We start from the raw sequence: 14,675 nt of genomic DNA on the forward strand, positions 1-14,675 counted from the left end.
AAAAAATCTCAATGTTAGTTTGGTTTGCTTAATAGGTATCCAATTTTGGGACGCGAAAAATTAATCAATTGGAAAATATTGAAATAAAGCGCACGATATCAGAAGCTGTAATAATTATGTAGGTAATTATGTAATAATTATGTATAATAACTATGTATAATAATTACGTTTAATAATGAGTCACTACTTCCTTTGACATTTTAGCTCAATTTATATAAGCTTTGTTGTTAATTAATGATATAGGAATAATGAGTGAAAGAAAGACATACATAGTGCGAGAATAAGTTGCCAATTTTTGAAAAAATTAGCCATTGTATGACCAACTTACTTTTGCCATGTGTGAAATTTAAATGAAAGAAGTCAACTTTCAGTCCTGAAACAATTTTAAATCGTATTTTAGGTCGTAAGATCTAAAATGGTCGCTGAGCTTGACGTGAACTTATATTATAAGAGGTCCTAAACATATGGCTTAACACGCTCGTACACAAGAACACAAGGTCTCTCCAATTTTTCAGTCTTCAAATTGCCTTAGGCATTGAAGTATAACATGGAATTTGAAAAAACGAAAATCAGGCATGATGGAAATAATTTAATCACACCTGTGTAGAATGAGCCTTGTGAGGTGACGACTAAAATAAGAGGACGAAATTAGGAGGCGCAGAACTGGATTACTTGAGGACTTGTTTGATGAAGGGCGTAAGCCTTTCAATGTTTTTAGGATTGTGCGATTTTTTACAGCGTTTCCGGCAGATGAAATCCATTCTTAGTCAACCTATGTTACCTTGCAAAAGTGAGGAAAGACTCGGAGCAGATTCAGGGAAAAATTCATTGCAGAACTGTTGGAAAAGTTACTCACAGTTGGAGAACTACGTACGTTGCATAATCTTAGCAGCTATACGCCCTTTTACCGAAAAATGCCTTGATGTATGTACATTCGTTCGACGGGATTACTCGTGATTGCATTTTAGCGCCGACATCACCATACACCCTTACTGAAGTTGAAAATATTCCAATCGATCTTCGACGTGAAGCCACTGGGAGGGTTTCTATACGCCCGATTTAAAGACGACTCCGCAGAAGTTCCGTTTGCATCAGTGACGTCATTATTCATGAGGAATCTAATCCTGCGTGCATCCGACAGCACGCACTTCTGCTTCTGCATGCGCCACCGCAGCATCACGTATTTCATGCGGAAGGACATCGCGTCACTGAGGTCACGCCCGTGCCCATAAAGAGCGTGGAGGTGCAGCCCTATAAGAGCTCTCTTCTCGAGGCCTAGGTACACACAGGGCCGGATTAAGGGGGTTTTGCGGCCCATGGCGGCAAAATTTAGGGGGCGGCAAATTTTGCAATCTTTTTGAATGTAGGTATCAAAAAATGAGAGAAAACAATCGGATTCAGAAAATAAATTACAAACGAGGAGAGGCGACAAAATCTCTCATTTCTTGAGACTGAGAGAAAAAGTACAGTAATTTCTAATTCTGTCGTCTTTCGGTGATACAAGAGACAACATCTTCAATCAGTCGAGTTAAGAGAGAAACCAAACACGCAATTCAACCTGGAACGGAGCGGAGCGGCGCGGCGGTCGGCATAAAACACATAGCGCCTACAAGACTGCATGAATACTTCACGCATTGCGTCAAACACACTGCGGTCAGCAGCAGTCAGCTTGAAACGCATAGCGCCTTACATGAATACTTCACGCATTGCGCCAAACAGTGTGGTCAGCAGCGATCGGCGTGAAACGCATAGCGCCTACAAGACTGCATGAATACCTCACGCATTGCGCCAACACAGTGCGGTCGACGCGGCGGTGGAAGTTAAAATTATTAACCACATTTATGTTTGTTCTTTCATAATTTTTTCGTTCTTTTTTATAAATGGAAGGCCTTGTCCAAACAGGGGTGGGTTTACGGAACTGAACTTTTGTTCGTGTTGACAGGGCTTTTACAAAAAATGTGCTCAACACGAGTAAACGTGTCTTATACACCCCTCCGCCATCGGCACTTGATGGTTTTTAATAGATCGTATTAGACAGATCACACAGGTGACACTATATTGATATCGATTGGTTCAATATGTAACCAAAGCCTCAAAAGTCACTTTAGAAATCTGAGGTAACGGGTCTTATGTGATCGAATTTTTTTTCTCTCGAGTATGAAATGGCAATGAAAGGTGAAATTGTAAGGAATTTTCTCATTTTCAGCTTTTCCAAATTAAATCCTATTTTTGATTGAGGCTATGTTCTATTGATTTGGACCAAACGATATATCAAACCACTGTTGAATACAATCTAATGATTTTTCAAAACAAATGAGAAGGGGGCGGAAAAATACAGCGACCCATGGGCGGCATGTAGGTAAATTCGGTCCTGGGTACACACGGCGATTAATCGCGACGATTGAAATACGGAAGCCAATGGAGAGACTTGATTTCGATCCATTGACGTCGATATATCGAAATCAAGGCTTTCCATTGGCTTCCGTCTTTCAATCGCCGTGAGTATCTAGGCCTTAAGATGAACAGCTTCCGTTTGTGGAACCCCACGAGAGAGGTATGAGCCCACCGAATTCCGCTCGTTTGAAAAATCCCGGTAACCTGTCGGGGTTGACCTCGGGTGAAACCGCGAAAGGGGTAAATCCGACCCCTCTAATGGACCACTCGACAAGGTACGAATTTAAGCATTCTGATAAATGTTACTTAACCAAAATTTCACGCAGAACACAATTCGCGCAACGAAAATGACTTAAACCAACTCCTATCGAAGATATTCACGTTTTTATTTCACATTGGTCATGAGGAATTCGAACTGCCCGCTGACAAGAAACTCAAAAGTCTACGTGAGTCAAATCGCGCACTACAACGGTTTCAACAAGCTTCTCAATCGAGTAATGTTCATTTCCCACCATGTGTTATGTGTGAGCCGAAGTGTCAAGATTGAGGTTGCCAGATTTTTATATCGCAGAGACCGTCATGATAACGTTTAACGCGCGATGTGAATCGTAGAGCATTGAGTTTTCATGAGCGGGTGGTTTGAACGCACGCATCAAGAATCATTAAATATCTTCGTATAAGGAGTTAATTTCTGTAATTTTCGTTGTGTGCATCGTGTTTTACGTGAAATTTTTGTCAAGAATCATGTATCAGAATGCTGAAATTCGTACCTTATCTAGTGGTCCATTGCCTCGATCCACGACTGTGCACCGCCACTCGGCCACTGTCTTCGAAGGGAGCAGTTTTATGGCAGAAAATCTAGCACATTGTGATGTTTAATAATCAGGCGTTTTCTCAAAATATCCATTTACTCTTTCTGGGCCGACGTCGCCAGTTGCTATGCTCCATACGGGATAATTTTGATATTTTGTTGGTAAAAGTGCGTAACATTCAGGTGTAAACAAGCTATGAACAAATAATAAGACCCAAGAAGCTTCATAATCGAAATATTTTTATTCGTTCTAGAATTTTTTCCCACAATTTAAATTGTTTAAACTGACGATCCAAGATTATATGCATCAAAATCCGCATACCTTTTCTTAAATAGATCTTTCCGTTAACTTTTATATGTCTCAAACTTCATCTCTTGGCGGACTACCCTCAGGATCAATGACTGATGGAATTTTCTCCGAACTCAAAAATTTTCCAATTGATTTTCGACGTGAAATCATAAGGAAGTTTATCATACGCTCTTTGGAAAGACGATGCTAAACTTGAGGGAGTAATGTCATTGTTATCAAGAAATCTGATTCTTCGTTTGTTGGACAGCATGCACCTTTGCATGCGCATCCGTAGCAATACGCACTTCGTCCGGAAGGGTATCACATCATTCTGCTCACTTCCGTAAAGTGCGAACAAGTGCAAGCCAATAAGACTTTTTGTGACTTGAGAAAGGGTACTTCTTGTGGAAGTGGGATGGAGGGATGGAGTACTCGTCCATGAGAGAGGAATCATTCCACCGAATTCCGCCCGTTTGAAGATCGCTGGCACCTCGTAGGTTTCGTCAACAACAACGAAGCCTCTGGACACTGTTGATCGTGGAGCAGGCGGGCACCTCCCATAAGTGTCATAATAGTCAGGATCACAACTATTGTCTATTGGAGCTGGTGTTGTGGTATGGTAGTCATTCATGCGTAAGTTTATCTTGGACCCTACTGCGAAGGGTCTCTGGCCGAAGTTGAGGTAGTGCGGAAACATGAGGGCCAACCGCGTTGGAGTTATCGAGTCCGGGCCAGTACATTCTGAGCTGACGTTGTATTTCTTTTCGAGTCTTTTCAGCTCGTTCTTCCAGCCCTCGGCCATTCGTTTGAGATAACTCTCGCTGAGAAGTCCTGTATTGAGCTGCGAAACCTAGAAAAATCCAAGTTGGAGTTAATATTTTTTTGGGGGGATTGGTCAAAAATTGGAGGGTAAGAAGTCGAAAGAAAGAAAGAAAGAAAGAATGACGGGAAAAAACCTCTACCAAAAATAGTTTTAATCTTTTTTCATGGATCTCATCTCACATAAAATGTATGCGTCAATCTTACACCGAAGCACAGAAAAGCAGAGCGCGGGATTGTTGGATATCCATCATATGATACGGACATTTTCAATTAATTGTGGTAGCACTCCGAAAAATTAGGTTACCATCTCAAATGTAACGGTAGGTACTAACTCAACTTGAGTTGCAGTACTATACCCCAGCTTGAGTTGCGGTGCTAGCTCAACTCGATGAGATGCAGTACCACCACAAATCATTGGTAATGTCCATGTCATCCAACGAATTGGGGCAGTACCGCAATTTAGGGGAGAAACCCTAACACTTTTTTTCCTTGATTCTTGCAATGATCGCGGAGAAGAAAGAACGACTGCCTTTTTAATGCTCATGGTCTTAGAACCCAGGTCCTACCTAATTTCTAGTAGTAGTTACAACGTTACCTTCGTGGCAACGAATTTCACGGTCAACGTTAAAATTCTGACCAGGACGGCACTTTAACTAGTGCCAAACAAAATGTTACCTTCCGCAGAAGTTACATTGTAATCATTACAACCAGAGAGTAGATGGGACCATTGACCAGGTCCCCTGACAGGACCTGGCGTTCCCTACGAGACTTTTGAGAGTCACGATTATTCCTTCTTTGTTATCTCACTCGTCACACTATTCAACGGCAGAGCTCGCATGAAGAGAGGAGCTACGCACAGAATTAATTTTAAAAGATTTTAAGCAATCTTAAGTTTTGACTTGCTAACGCCAGCGCTACATAGGGTGCTTTTGTTTTTTTTTTTTAAAAAAAAAATGACTTATCTGTCTTCAATACCAATCACGGATTTAAATTCTCTGTGCGAATTATCATAACATTTTGCTAACTGATGCTGGAGTTGTAAGACTTGAATTATCAGTTTTTACATTATTGATCTACAGATATTCCTCATATACAGTAAAGGTACTGCAATAATGTGTGTGTTTATGTAGAGTAGCATAGGTAATTTTTTATACATCTCATATCAAGATGTCTAGGAACAAACAAATGCAAAGAAGAAACTATAATTGCGAATTGAAATTGGACGTATTTCTGTCAAACGGAACTAAACGCCGTAGGGGGAGGAAGGTAGAGGGGGGCTTGGATTGGCAGCGGATCCGGGCGTCAAGCTCATTCCGTCTTATACTCGCAATGCTTTTCCGTGGCGCTTAGTTTCAGCATTCTCTATGGAAGTTGCCGAGTTGGCTCCCGTCCATTTTTAGGTGGGTCGAGTTGGCTCCCGTTTGAAAAAGGGGGTCCCCTCCCCTATGGGTCGAGTTGGCTCCCGTTTGAAAATTGGTCTTTTTTTGGTGGGTCGAGTTGGCTCCCGTAAGCGTGCGTTTATTTACGCTTAAGGTACGGCAATTAAGACGCGGAATGCCGCCGCGGAATCGTACGCGGCGGACGACCCGAGCGAGCGAGGCGTCGAATAAGTTTCCGCTCCGCCGTGCCCGGCAACTAAGCAGCGGAATCGCCTCCAAAATTCCGTCGTGTCCGTCGGCAGTCTCGTCATAAATCAGTATCCGATAATAACTCGCGAGTGTGTGTTTTGCCTTGCTACAAAGTACAATAAACACTCACCACGTTTCAAAATCTCCAATATTTTTTACGAGAATACCGACCAATATATCCGTTTGTAAAATTCCTAAAAGTATTATTGAATGAGCGAAAAAATGTTTACAAAAAGTCCAAGATAAGCCTCCTATCAACAGTTCCAAATTAACGAATGTCCGGAGAGAGACGATATAAACAAACAAAATAAAATTAAAAAAAAAAACTTTTTAAACACGCCCTTTGAGTACGCTACACTCTTTGGCCAGTCCTAAGCCTGGATTAAGTGTGAAGGGAAAGTTTTTTTTTTTTTTAATTTTATACTTTTTTCCATCGAAAAAATTCCAAGTTTTTTCTCCATTGAAAATAATCAGTTGCTTTTCAAAGTGACAACGTCCAGTGCCGAATACCTAATCATTGTTTGGGCGTGAGTGTTACTGCTGATAACTGATTTCTCCTCAGCACTCTTAATTTCTCAGACTTATCTCATGCATTTCGCACCTAGTGTCCGCCGCTTTACGCGCGGCGCGTCGCACACGCCACTCATTTCAAACGGGAGCCAACTCGACCCTTAGGGGAGGGGACCCTTTTTCTAACGGGAGCCAACTCGACCCTTAGGGGAGGGGACCCTTTTTCAAACGGGAGCCGATTCGGACGTTTGGGAGCCAACTCGGGTACGTCCTTCTCTATTCCTCAGAAGGAACTCAAATTGGCGCTTAGTTCCGTTTGACAAAAATACGTCCAATTTTGCATCTATGATAAATCGTACTTGACCATTCGGAGAATATTTTTGGTTTAAATAATTTTATTTGACTCTTGTTTGAATTCTGCAGAAATTACGATCAAGCCTTCGATGATATTCATAATTGGACGTATTTCTGTCAAGCGGAACTATGTGCATTAAGACATGAGCCCTGAGACCCACAAGAATATATGCATAACAGGGCTCACTTCATAATGCCCATAGTTCCGTTTGATAGAAATGCGTCCAATTATATTGCCCCATATACATTTAGACGGTGAAACTACCAGACCACATAGCTCGGTTTACGATGTTGTAGACTTCCTGTCATTCTTGACTTTTTAAATGGAAAACCACTCAACACCGCAAATAAAATACGTGGTCTGGTATTCTCACCGTCGATTTGCTTTAAAATTCAAAGCACCTGAACTAATTTTAAAATTCAACATTTTTGTTAATAATTTCCGACAGAAAATGTTTAAATACCTCATCACGAGTAGTGCTCTCGTCCGGCTCAATCCGAGATCGATTCTGCAAGGAGATCAGATCTTGGATCTCCTCCAAGAACGAGTTCGGCGGAGTGTTATGGGCCATGGCGGAGTCTGCAAGCTTCTTCACCAAGTTTATTGAGTCGAATTTGTATTCTTTGATCAAAGTCTTTTCGCTGTAATAGTCCAGCGCAAACTCTAAATCAAAATCTCCCAACTGACTTGTCATGCCTGATGTGGAGAAAGAAAAAGAGGGAGGGTACAGTAATGATTAAAGTATGTTGAAATAAATCACAATGGATCGTTTTAAAAACTAGCAGCAGCGCTTGCAAACTTAAATTGCGTTTTTCTCGAATTCGCGACGCGCCGTTCCCCAACTTTAAAATGCTCGCAAAAAGTCCGTTCGTCGTCTCTGAGGAGAGAAACGTAACAACCACGTTTCAAAGTTGCAAAACTTCCACTCGCACATTGTACTTTTGCCACTAACTAATTGGAATTTTTTAAACTAGAAAAACGCATCTTGGGTGCTATTAATTTAAAATGAGAATGTATAATGTATACAAAAACACGCTAGGTTTAAGTTTTTGAAATTGTTAAAAAATTTAAACATTTTTATGATAAAACTAGCTGCTTCAGCTCGCTACGCTCGCTTGCGCCGCTAGCCGGGGGCAAGCCCCCTGGACCCCCAGTTACTCGCTCCGCGAGTAACTGTTGGCTCGCTTCGCGAGCCAAATTTTGCTACTACCAGTGCTTAGAGGACTTCCTGGAGGCAAAATGATAAATTCAAAAACAAAGAATAGGAAACTAAAAATTACCTACTTTTAGAAAAAGAAACAACCTTGAAAAATAAATAACACTCCTGGAAAAGAAAATCAGAACACTTTTTGAAAATGTAACGGTGCGAAAGGGTGAAGATAAATCACCAATTCTCTTGGAAGAAGACATGAGCCGACCCCCGACATGAGTGAAACTGCCGTAGGACCCATGCTAGGGTAGAAGGGTGACACGTGTTGTGAGCAGGTAGGGATGGGTTTACGTGGAGAGGGAAACGGAAAATCAGAGGGTGGGAGGGAGGTCCCCCAACCATATGACTCGTCCAGCGTCAAAAACGCAAATATGTCGTTATCAAATCGAGGTAAATTTTGCAACTTCGGTCGCGCAAATCGAAAAACGAAGGGGTTTTGGCACATCTAGACCCTATGAGCTTTCATTTAAAACAAATCCGAGGAAAATCGGTCCAGTAGTTTCCGAGATCGAATTAGCACAAACTGTCCAGCGGCAAAAACGCTAATATGTCGTTATCAAATCGAGGTAAATTTTGCAACGTCGGTCGCGCAAATCGAAAAACCAAGGGATGTTGGCACGTCTACAGCCTAAGAGCTTTCATTTAAAACAAATCCGAGGAAAATCGGTCCAGTAGTTTCCGAGATCGAATTAGCACAAACTGTCCAGCGTCAAAAATGCAAATAAGTCGTTATCAAATCAAGGTGAATTTTGCAACCTCGGTCGCGCAAATCGAAAAACGAAGGGGTCTTGGCACATCTAGGCCCTATGAGCTTTCATTTAAAACAAATCCGAGGAAAATCGGTCCAGTAGTTTCCGAGATCGAATTAGCACAAACTGTCCAGCGTCAAAAATGCAAATATGTCATTATAAAATCGAGGTAAATTTTGCAACGTCGGTCGCGCAAATCGAAAAACCAAAGGATGTTGGCACGTCTACAGCCTGAGAGCTTTCATTTAAAACAAATCCGAGGAAAATCGGTCCAGTAGTTTCCGAGATCGAATTAGCACAAACTGTTCAGCGTCAAAAATGCAAATATGTCGTTATCAAATCGAGGTAAATTTTGCAACGTCGGTCGCGCAAATCGAAAAATCAAGGGATGTTGGCACGTCTGCAGCCTAAGAGCTTTCATTTAAAACAAATCCGAGGAAAATCGGTCCAGTAGTTTCCGAGATCGAATTAGCACAAACTGTTGGAGGCCAAAAAAGGCCTTAGGATATTAAATATATAGATAGATTATAATAAAAAAATGTATAATACAAAATTTTAAAAACTTAAACCTAGCCTGACAGAATGCGCAGAGGGCGCCCAATGAGAGGTATGAGGGAGGAGATTGAAGCGGAAATGTTAAGGTGCTCAATGCTCCAAGGTTTGTGGTTCAACAGAGAGCAGTGGAGGTTAGGAGTCGTAGAAGACGATTTGGACGTGTTTATGCTAAAAAGAACTATGTGTATAGGGCTTACGTGAGACATAGTTCCTGTTCGCACAAATACGTTCATTTGAAAGTTCAAATAATAATGAAATAATACCTTTCATGTAAGGCTCATAGAGGTCGGGGATCTCCTTCTTGAGTGTGGTCGCATTCGATGTTAATTCAGCACCTGAATCGGAAGGTGAAGTTGGAAGTGGACTTGAGGTACTTGTAAGCTCCGGTGATATCGAGCTAACTATGTCATTTTCATCCACGTTTGAAATGATCCTGGTTTCGCCTGTGGCACAAACGTAAATTATTTTACCGGAAAGTATGTGGAATTCAATAACTGTTCATCTCGTTGGTACACATTCCATCGCAAAAAATTCCCTCGTACCCTGATTTATGTCATTGCTTCAAATCATCCTTTTGAAGCAACAAAACTTTCTCACATATCCACAAACAATGAGAAAGAGCTTGCTCTCTTTTCTGCTGTCTCAGAGATTTTAAGGGAGATTATAAAAGTTGGATGAGGCGAGACGCGTGATACAACTGATTCCGCTACCGAGTAGATAAAATTGTAGATCCACGAAATGAAGGAGAATGTGAATTCGGCTGACTCAGAGACTTCAACGCAGAACAGAAAAGCTGGATGAGACGAAATACGTGATACAACTTTTTTCACTCCCAAGAAGATAAAAATCTATATCCACAAAAAAGGCAAAAATGGTGTTATTTATCAGACTCAACTATCAATTGGACTACATTTTGCAATTTTGAACTATAAATTTTAGCCCGGTTTAAAAACAACGTTTGTGCCATTAGTTTCTCTTTGCACGTAAGTGTTTTCCAGAAGAGCCAGATTTATAGTTCCAAATTGTAAAATGCAGTCCAATTTGCGTAACCACACCCTCGGTTACACGAATTAAGTAATCATCTTAATATTTAATTTGAAAAATAGAATGAAATTGTGAATCAACCACTGTACTAATTGCGAGGGGCGTTGGTTCATTTGAAAGGTGTTGTTCTCAATGCTTCGGGAAAACTATAAATTATTTTCTGGGGTTCGTCCCCGATTTTTAAATCCCTAAAAACTCATAAATTGGATGAGGGGAAGTGGGGTTTTTTTTTTTTTTGTTTTTCGGAAAAGTTTTGTTGCTACGCATCTTACTTTACCGTTTGCTGCCTTTTTATCAGCTGTTTTCATTCAACAATCATCATTAAGTGAGGTTACTTCCAACACTCAACTGCCATCAACTTACATTTTTCTTTTCCCGCGTTTTTTTTTTTTTTTTTTTTTTTTTTTTTTTACGGTTTTTCATGATTGGTTCCATCTTTTTCCTATTGCCAATTTTTCCTCCTTAAGTCAATAACCTCCACGTTTTTTTTCTCATTTCCGATCAGAACTTTTCACGCTGTTTCTTTTCAATGTGTATAAATATGTTTATTATTAATTTCCATTTTCATTTCATCCTTTTTCTTCTGATTTATTTTTTTTAATTTAAAAATTGAACTTTTCAGTTAAGATTTTGTTAAAATAATAATAATTTTTACTAATTTTAATTTTAAATTTAACAGTTGTTATGAGTGAAATTTTCAATGACCGAGGCGGTCGTCCTCCAAAACGTGGTCGCGTTTTCCAGAATTCTTTGCATGTTCGTTTAGTGAAGCAAGAACTTAACTCTGTTATTAGTATAGAAAATCAAAGTTTCATTTCTTCATTTCGGAAGTATAAAATTGATGATCAGAACTTTGATGAAAATTTTGTTACCAAATTTTCAGTCGGTTCAATGAATATAATTTGTCATCATTGTGATGCTCGCCATTTTCAGGGTGAAATGTCCAATGGTCATTTTAATAACTGCTGCCAAAATGGCTTAATTTCTTTACCGAGTATTCGGACAAATACCGATTTGAAATCATTATTTTTATATTCTCCAAATTTCATAAAGCATATCAGAAATTATAATAGTGCTGTTGCTTTTGCCTCTTTCTCTGCAAATCGAATTGATATTCCGGGTGATGGACCTTATTGCTTTAAAGTTCAAGGATCCATATATAGGTAAGTTTATTACCGGAACCAGAATGCAGACTGAACATGGAAAAAACGAAGAAGAAAAAGCGGAAAAATTAGATGAAGTTAAAACAGGAGCAGAAAAAGAAGAAGAACCAGAAGGAACAGCTACTGAAGAAGAAAAAGAAGAAGCAAAAAAAGAAAAGACAAAAGGAGGAAAGAAGAAGAGCAAAGTTGTAGGAAATATAGGAAGAAAAGCAGGACAGAAATGGCAAAAGAAGAATCAACAATTTAATCGAAAAAAAAGCAAAGTATTTAAAAAATAAAAAAAGATCTTCTTTAAAATTAGTTTGAAAACAAATGTAAAACCGAAAAAATAATTTTGTATGAAGATTAAAACAAAATTTTAGTTTAAAGTTTACTAAATAAAATTACAATTTTTGAAAACATTTGTTATATTTATTCTCTCAAAAAAATAATTAGACCCGATTCAAAGACAAAACAGAAAATTAAATGAAAATAAATAAAAAAAAAAAAAAAAAACATGTGAAAGTGAAAAGTGTACAGGAAAAATAAGGGGCTGCGAAGCAGCCCCATAAGCCCCTAGTTTTTATTCTAAAGAGGTAATGTTCAACGCACTGCTTTTTACGAAAATTTGCGACAAAGATGTTTATACTTTTGCAAAAATTTGTGCGGACGCGCTGCTTTTCACAAAAATGGTGTAAAAGCGTTGAACTTTTTTAAGAATTACTACGTAAATGATGATATTTTTTTTTTTCATCATCCATTTATTTATTTTATTTTTATTTTTAGAAAATCACTGCTTATGTTTTTGCCCTAGTCTTACTTAAGTGTCGGCTGTATGAAGAATCTACTGCAAAAGCGTTTAATTTTCTTCTAGAAATTTACCGCAAAAGCGTTGAATTATTAGGAAATGGATGCAACGCTATTTAATTTTTTAGAAAATTACATCGAACGCACTCTTTGTTTTTTTTTTTTTTTTTTTGTAAAAAATACTTCTAACGCTTCGTGTTATAGTATGCGTAGGCTGAATCCCTGGTAGCTTGAAACTACGGAGGCCGAAAAATCTCTGCACCCCTGGACTTTCTTTGAATTTTTTTTTCTACTTAAAGAATCTGATATTTTTTACCGCATGCCTCTTTTACGACGCATTGCATTTTATTATTCTGCGAATAAATGAACAATATATCTTACATGGAATCAAAACCGTCGCGATGACCAACGCTATTAAGTGGAAAGTGAGACAGCTAAGCTGCCCACAGGAACCACTGATATCCTTAAGTGGTGTCGCCATCTGAAAAGTAAAGACAATTGACGAGTCTTAATCTGATTTATATTAATGGGAACATTAATTTGGACATATTTCTCCTAAACAGAACTACAAATGAGTGGGAAAGATTGGGCTGTGCTCTAGAAAGCTGCATAAGAAACAATTCAATAGTAGGCAGGATTCTCTTTGAGAAATAGAAAAGCGAGAAAAGTCATCCTAGATATAAGGTTGGCGGCAAGTGCGGTTGGTGATAACCGTTAGAAGTTTGCAATAACTCCCTTCTCATTCTGAAACAACAAGAGAAACGCCGCCATTTTGGGACTCGAAGCCCTCCATGGGGTCCAGTGTCCAAATGCTCTCCTTTATAGAGGTACTCTAGGACTGACAGGACACGAGTTTCATCGACTAGATGGTACTTGCTCCTTAAGCTGCACACACGGTCGAAAAATGATGCACAGTTTTTCCCCCAGATGTATTTAACTTCAAGGAAAATTTTCTGAATTATAATTTAAAGTAATTGGCACACACATTGCCTCTTATGAGACCAAATGTTTCACTCCGCATTTTGCACCTTATCTTCGATACTTTCCTAAATTTTGGTATTTACACCACTGTTTAGTTCACTTTGCTGTGTATGATTTTCATCGTTAACTTCATTGATCAGTCGCCTGCAATTCAGTTGAGTGCCGTGCTATGCGACGTACCGACGGATCTGCCATTTAAACCTACGAGGAAGAATCGATAAACAGGATGTTTGCAACGAACACCTTAATAATCGATTCTTTACCATAGCTTCAAATGGGGAAATATCGATAATCGATCATTCACGCCTCGCCACTGCTGTAATTTTTTGTCATCTTGAAAAATGTCTAGATATGACTGAAGGAGCTCAATATTCGTGTGCATATTACCTTCCTAGTTCCTATATTGTGTATCATGATCATGATTGTGTTTTTACTTATAACCTTTAACCTCAGTTTACCCTGGAGAACTGAAGGTAGCTTCAAGAACTCTTATACAGTTCGTAATTTATCATATATCCGAGGATGGTTTTAGATATTTTATGCTTGATATTCGTATTTTTATGCTTATGTTCATGAACACGAAGTATGCACTTACCTAGATAGAGGGATCAATACAAAGAATAAAGGTTCATTTAAAGTGTACACCGAAAAAATTTCTTCTTGAAATATTATTTTGACTTAAAGCATCGTTTCTTGTTTTTTTTTTTTTTTTTTTAAATTTAATACGTGCGGATTTAAGTAATAGTCAGCTTTTTTGAGTTAAAGAAACGTTGTTCTGCAATCGTTTGTTGGACTAAAACTTTAAGATAGAAAAACGAAGCTTTTTTAACTAAAAAACTGACTTTAAGTTAAATCCGCACGGATTTAACTTAAAAAAAAAGACGACAACTCAAGAATTTTTTTCTATGTTTCGTAGAAGTACACATCAATATTTCAAACGCCCTTGCCGTTTGGAATTGGAATAGACTAGCATTTATCTCATTAATATTTATGTGGGTATCTCTACAATATTTTGGTGGGAAATTAAAATGGTTTGTAATGGTGGAAATAAAATTATTAGAATTTACCTTTCTTTGGGCAGTCTTACTCCGTGTTTTCACTTTTCATTCAGGACCGTCTCAAGCACGAATGCACTTGATGACTGACTAGTCTAATTGAGGAAGATTCAGTTCGTTCATCTGATCTGAGGTCAATATTTGGCCTTTTGATTAAAATTCTGTGTTGATAACGATATAGTTGCGAGCATTATTTTTTCTGTCTGCGATGTCTGTAATGTTTCGAGGGAAACAAATTGAAAGCGAGAGGGAATTTTCATGATATGAATTTGATAACCTTGACATTTTATTTTGAACCTTAAATAATGAGACGAAATAAAATA

At 38.8% G+C, this 14,675-nt stretch overlaps 1 protein-coding gene across 1 annotated transcript; it reads right to left on the reverse strand.

The window, feature by feature from the left end:
* Positions 1-3,428: 3,428 nt before the first annotated feature.
* LOC109044367 (uncharacterized) lies at positions 3,429-14,524 on the reverse strand. Its single transcript, XM_019062073.2, has 5 exons — positions 14,365-14,524; positions 12,698-12,797; positions 9,587-9,766; positions 7,273-7,505; positions 3,429-4,344 (listed from the first exon to the last, which is right to left on the reverse strand). Exons 2-5 carry the CDS (start codon positions 12,795-12,797, stop codon positions 3,601-3,603), a joined length of 1,257 nt encoding a protein of 418 aa, XP_018917618.2. The 5' UTR covers positions 14,365-14,524; the 3' UTR covers positions 3,429-3,600.
* Between the last annotated feature and the right edge of the window lie 151 nt (positions 14,525-14,675).

This window comes from Bemisia tabaci, chromosome 3 (assembly GCF_918797505.1).
Source record: "Bemisia tabaci chromosome 3, PGI_BMITA_v3".
In the NCBI taxonomy this organism is placed as follows: domain Eukaryota; kingdom Metazoa; phylum Arthropoda; class Insecta; order Hemiptera; family Aleyrodidae; genus Bemisia; species Bemisia tabaci.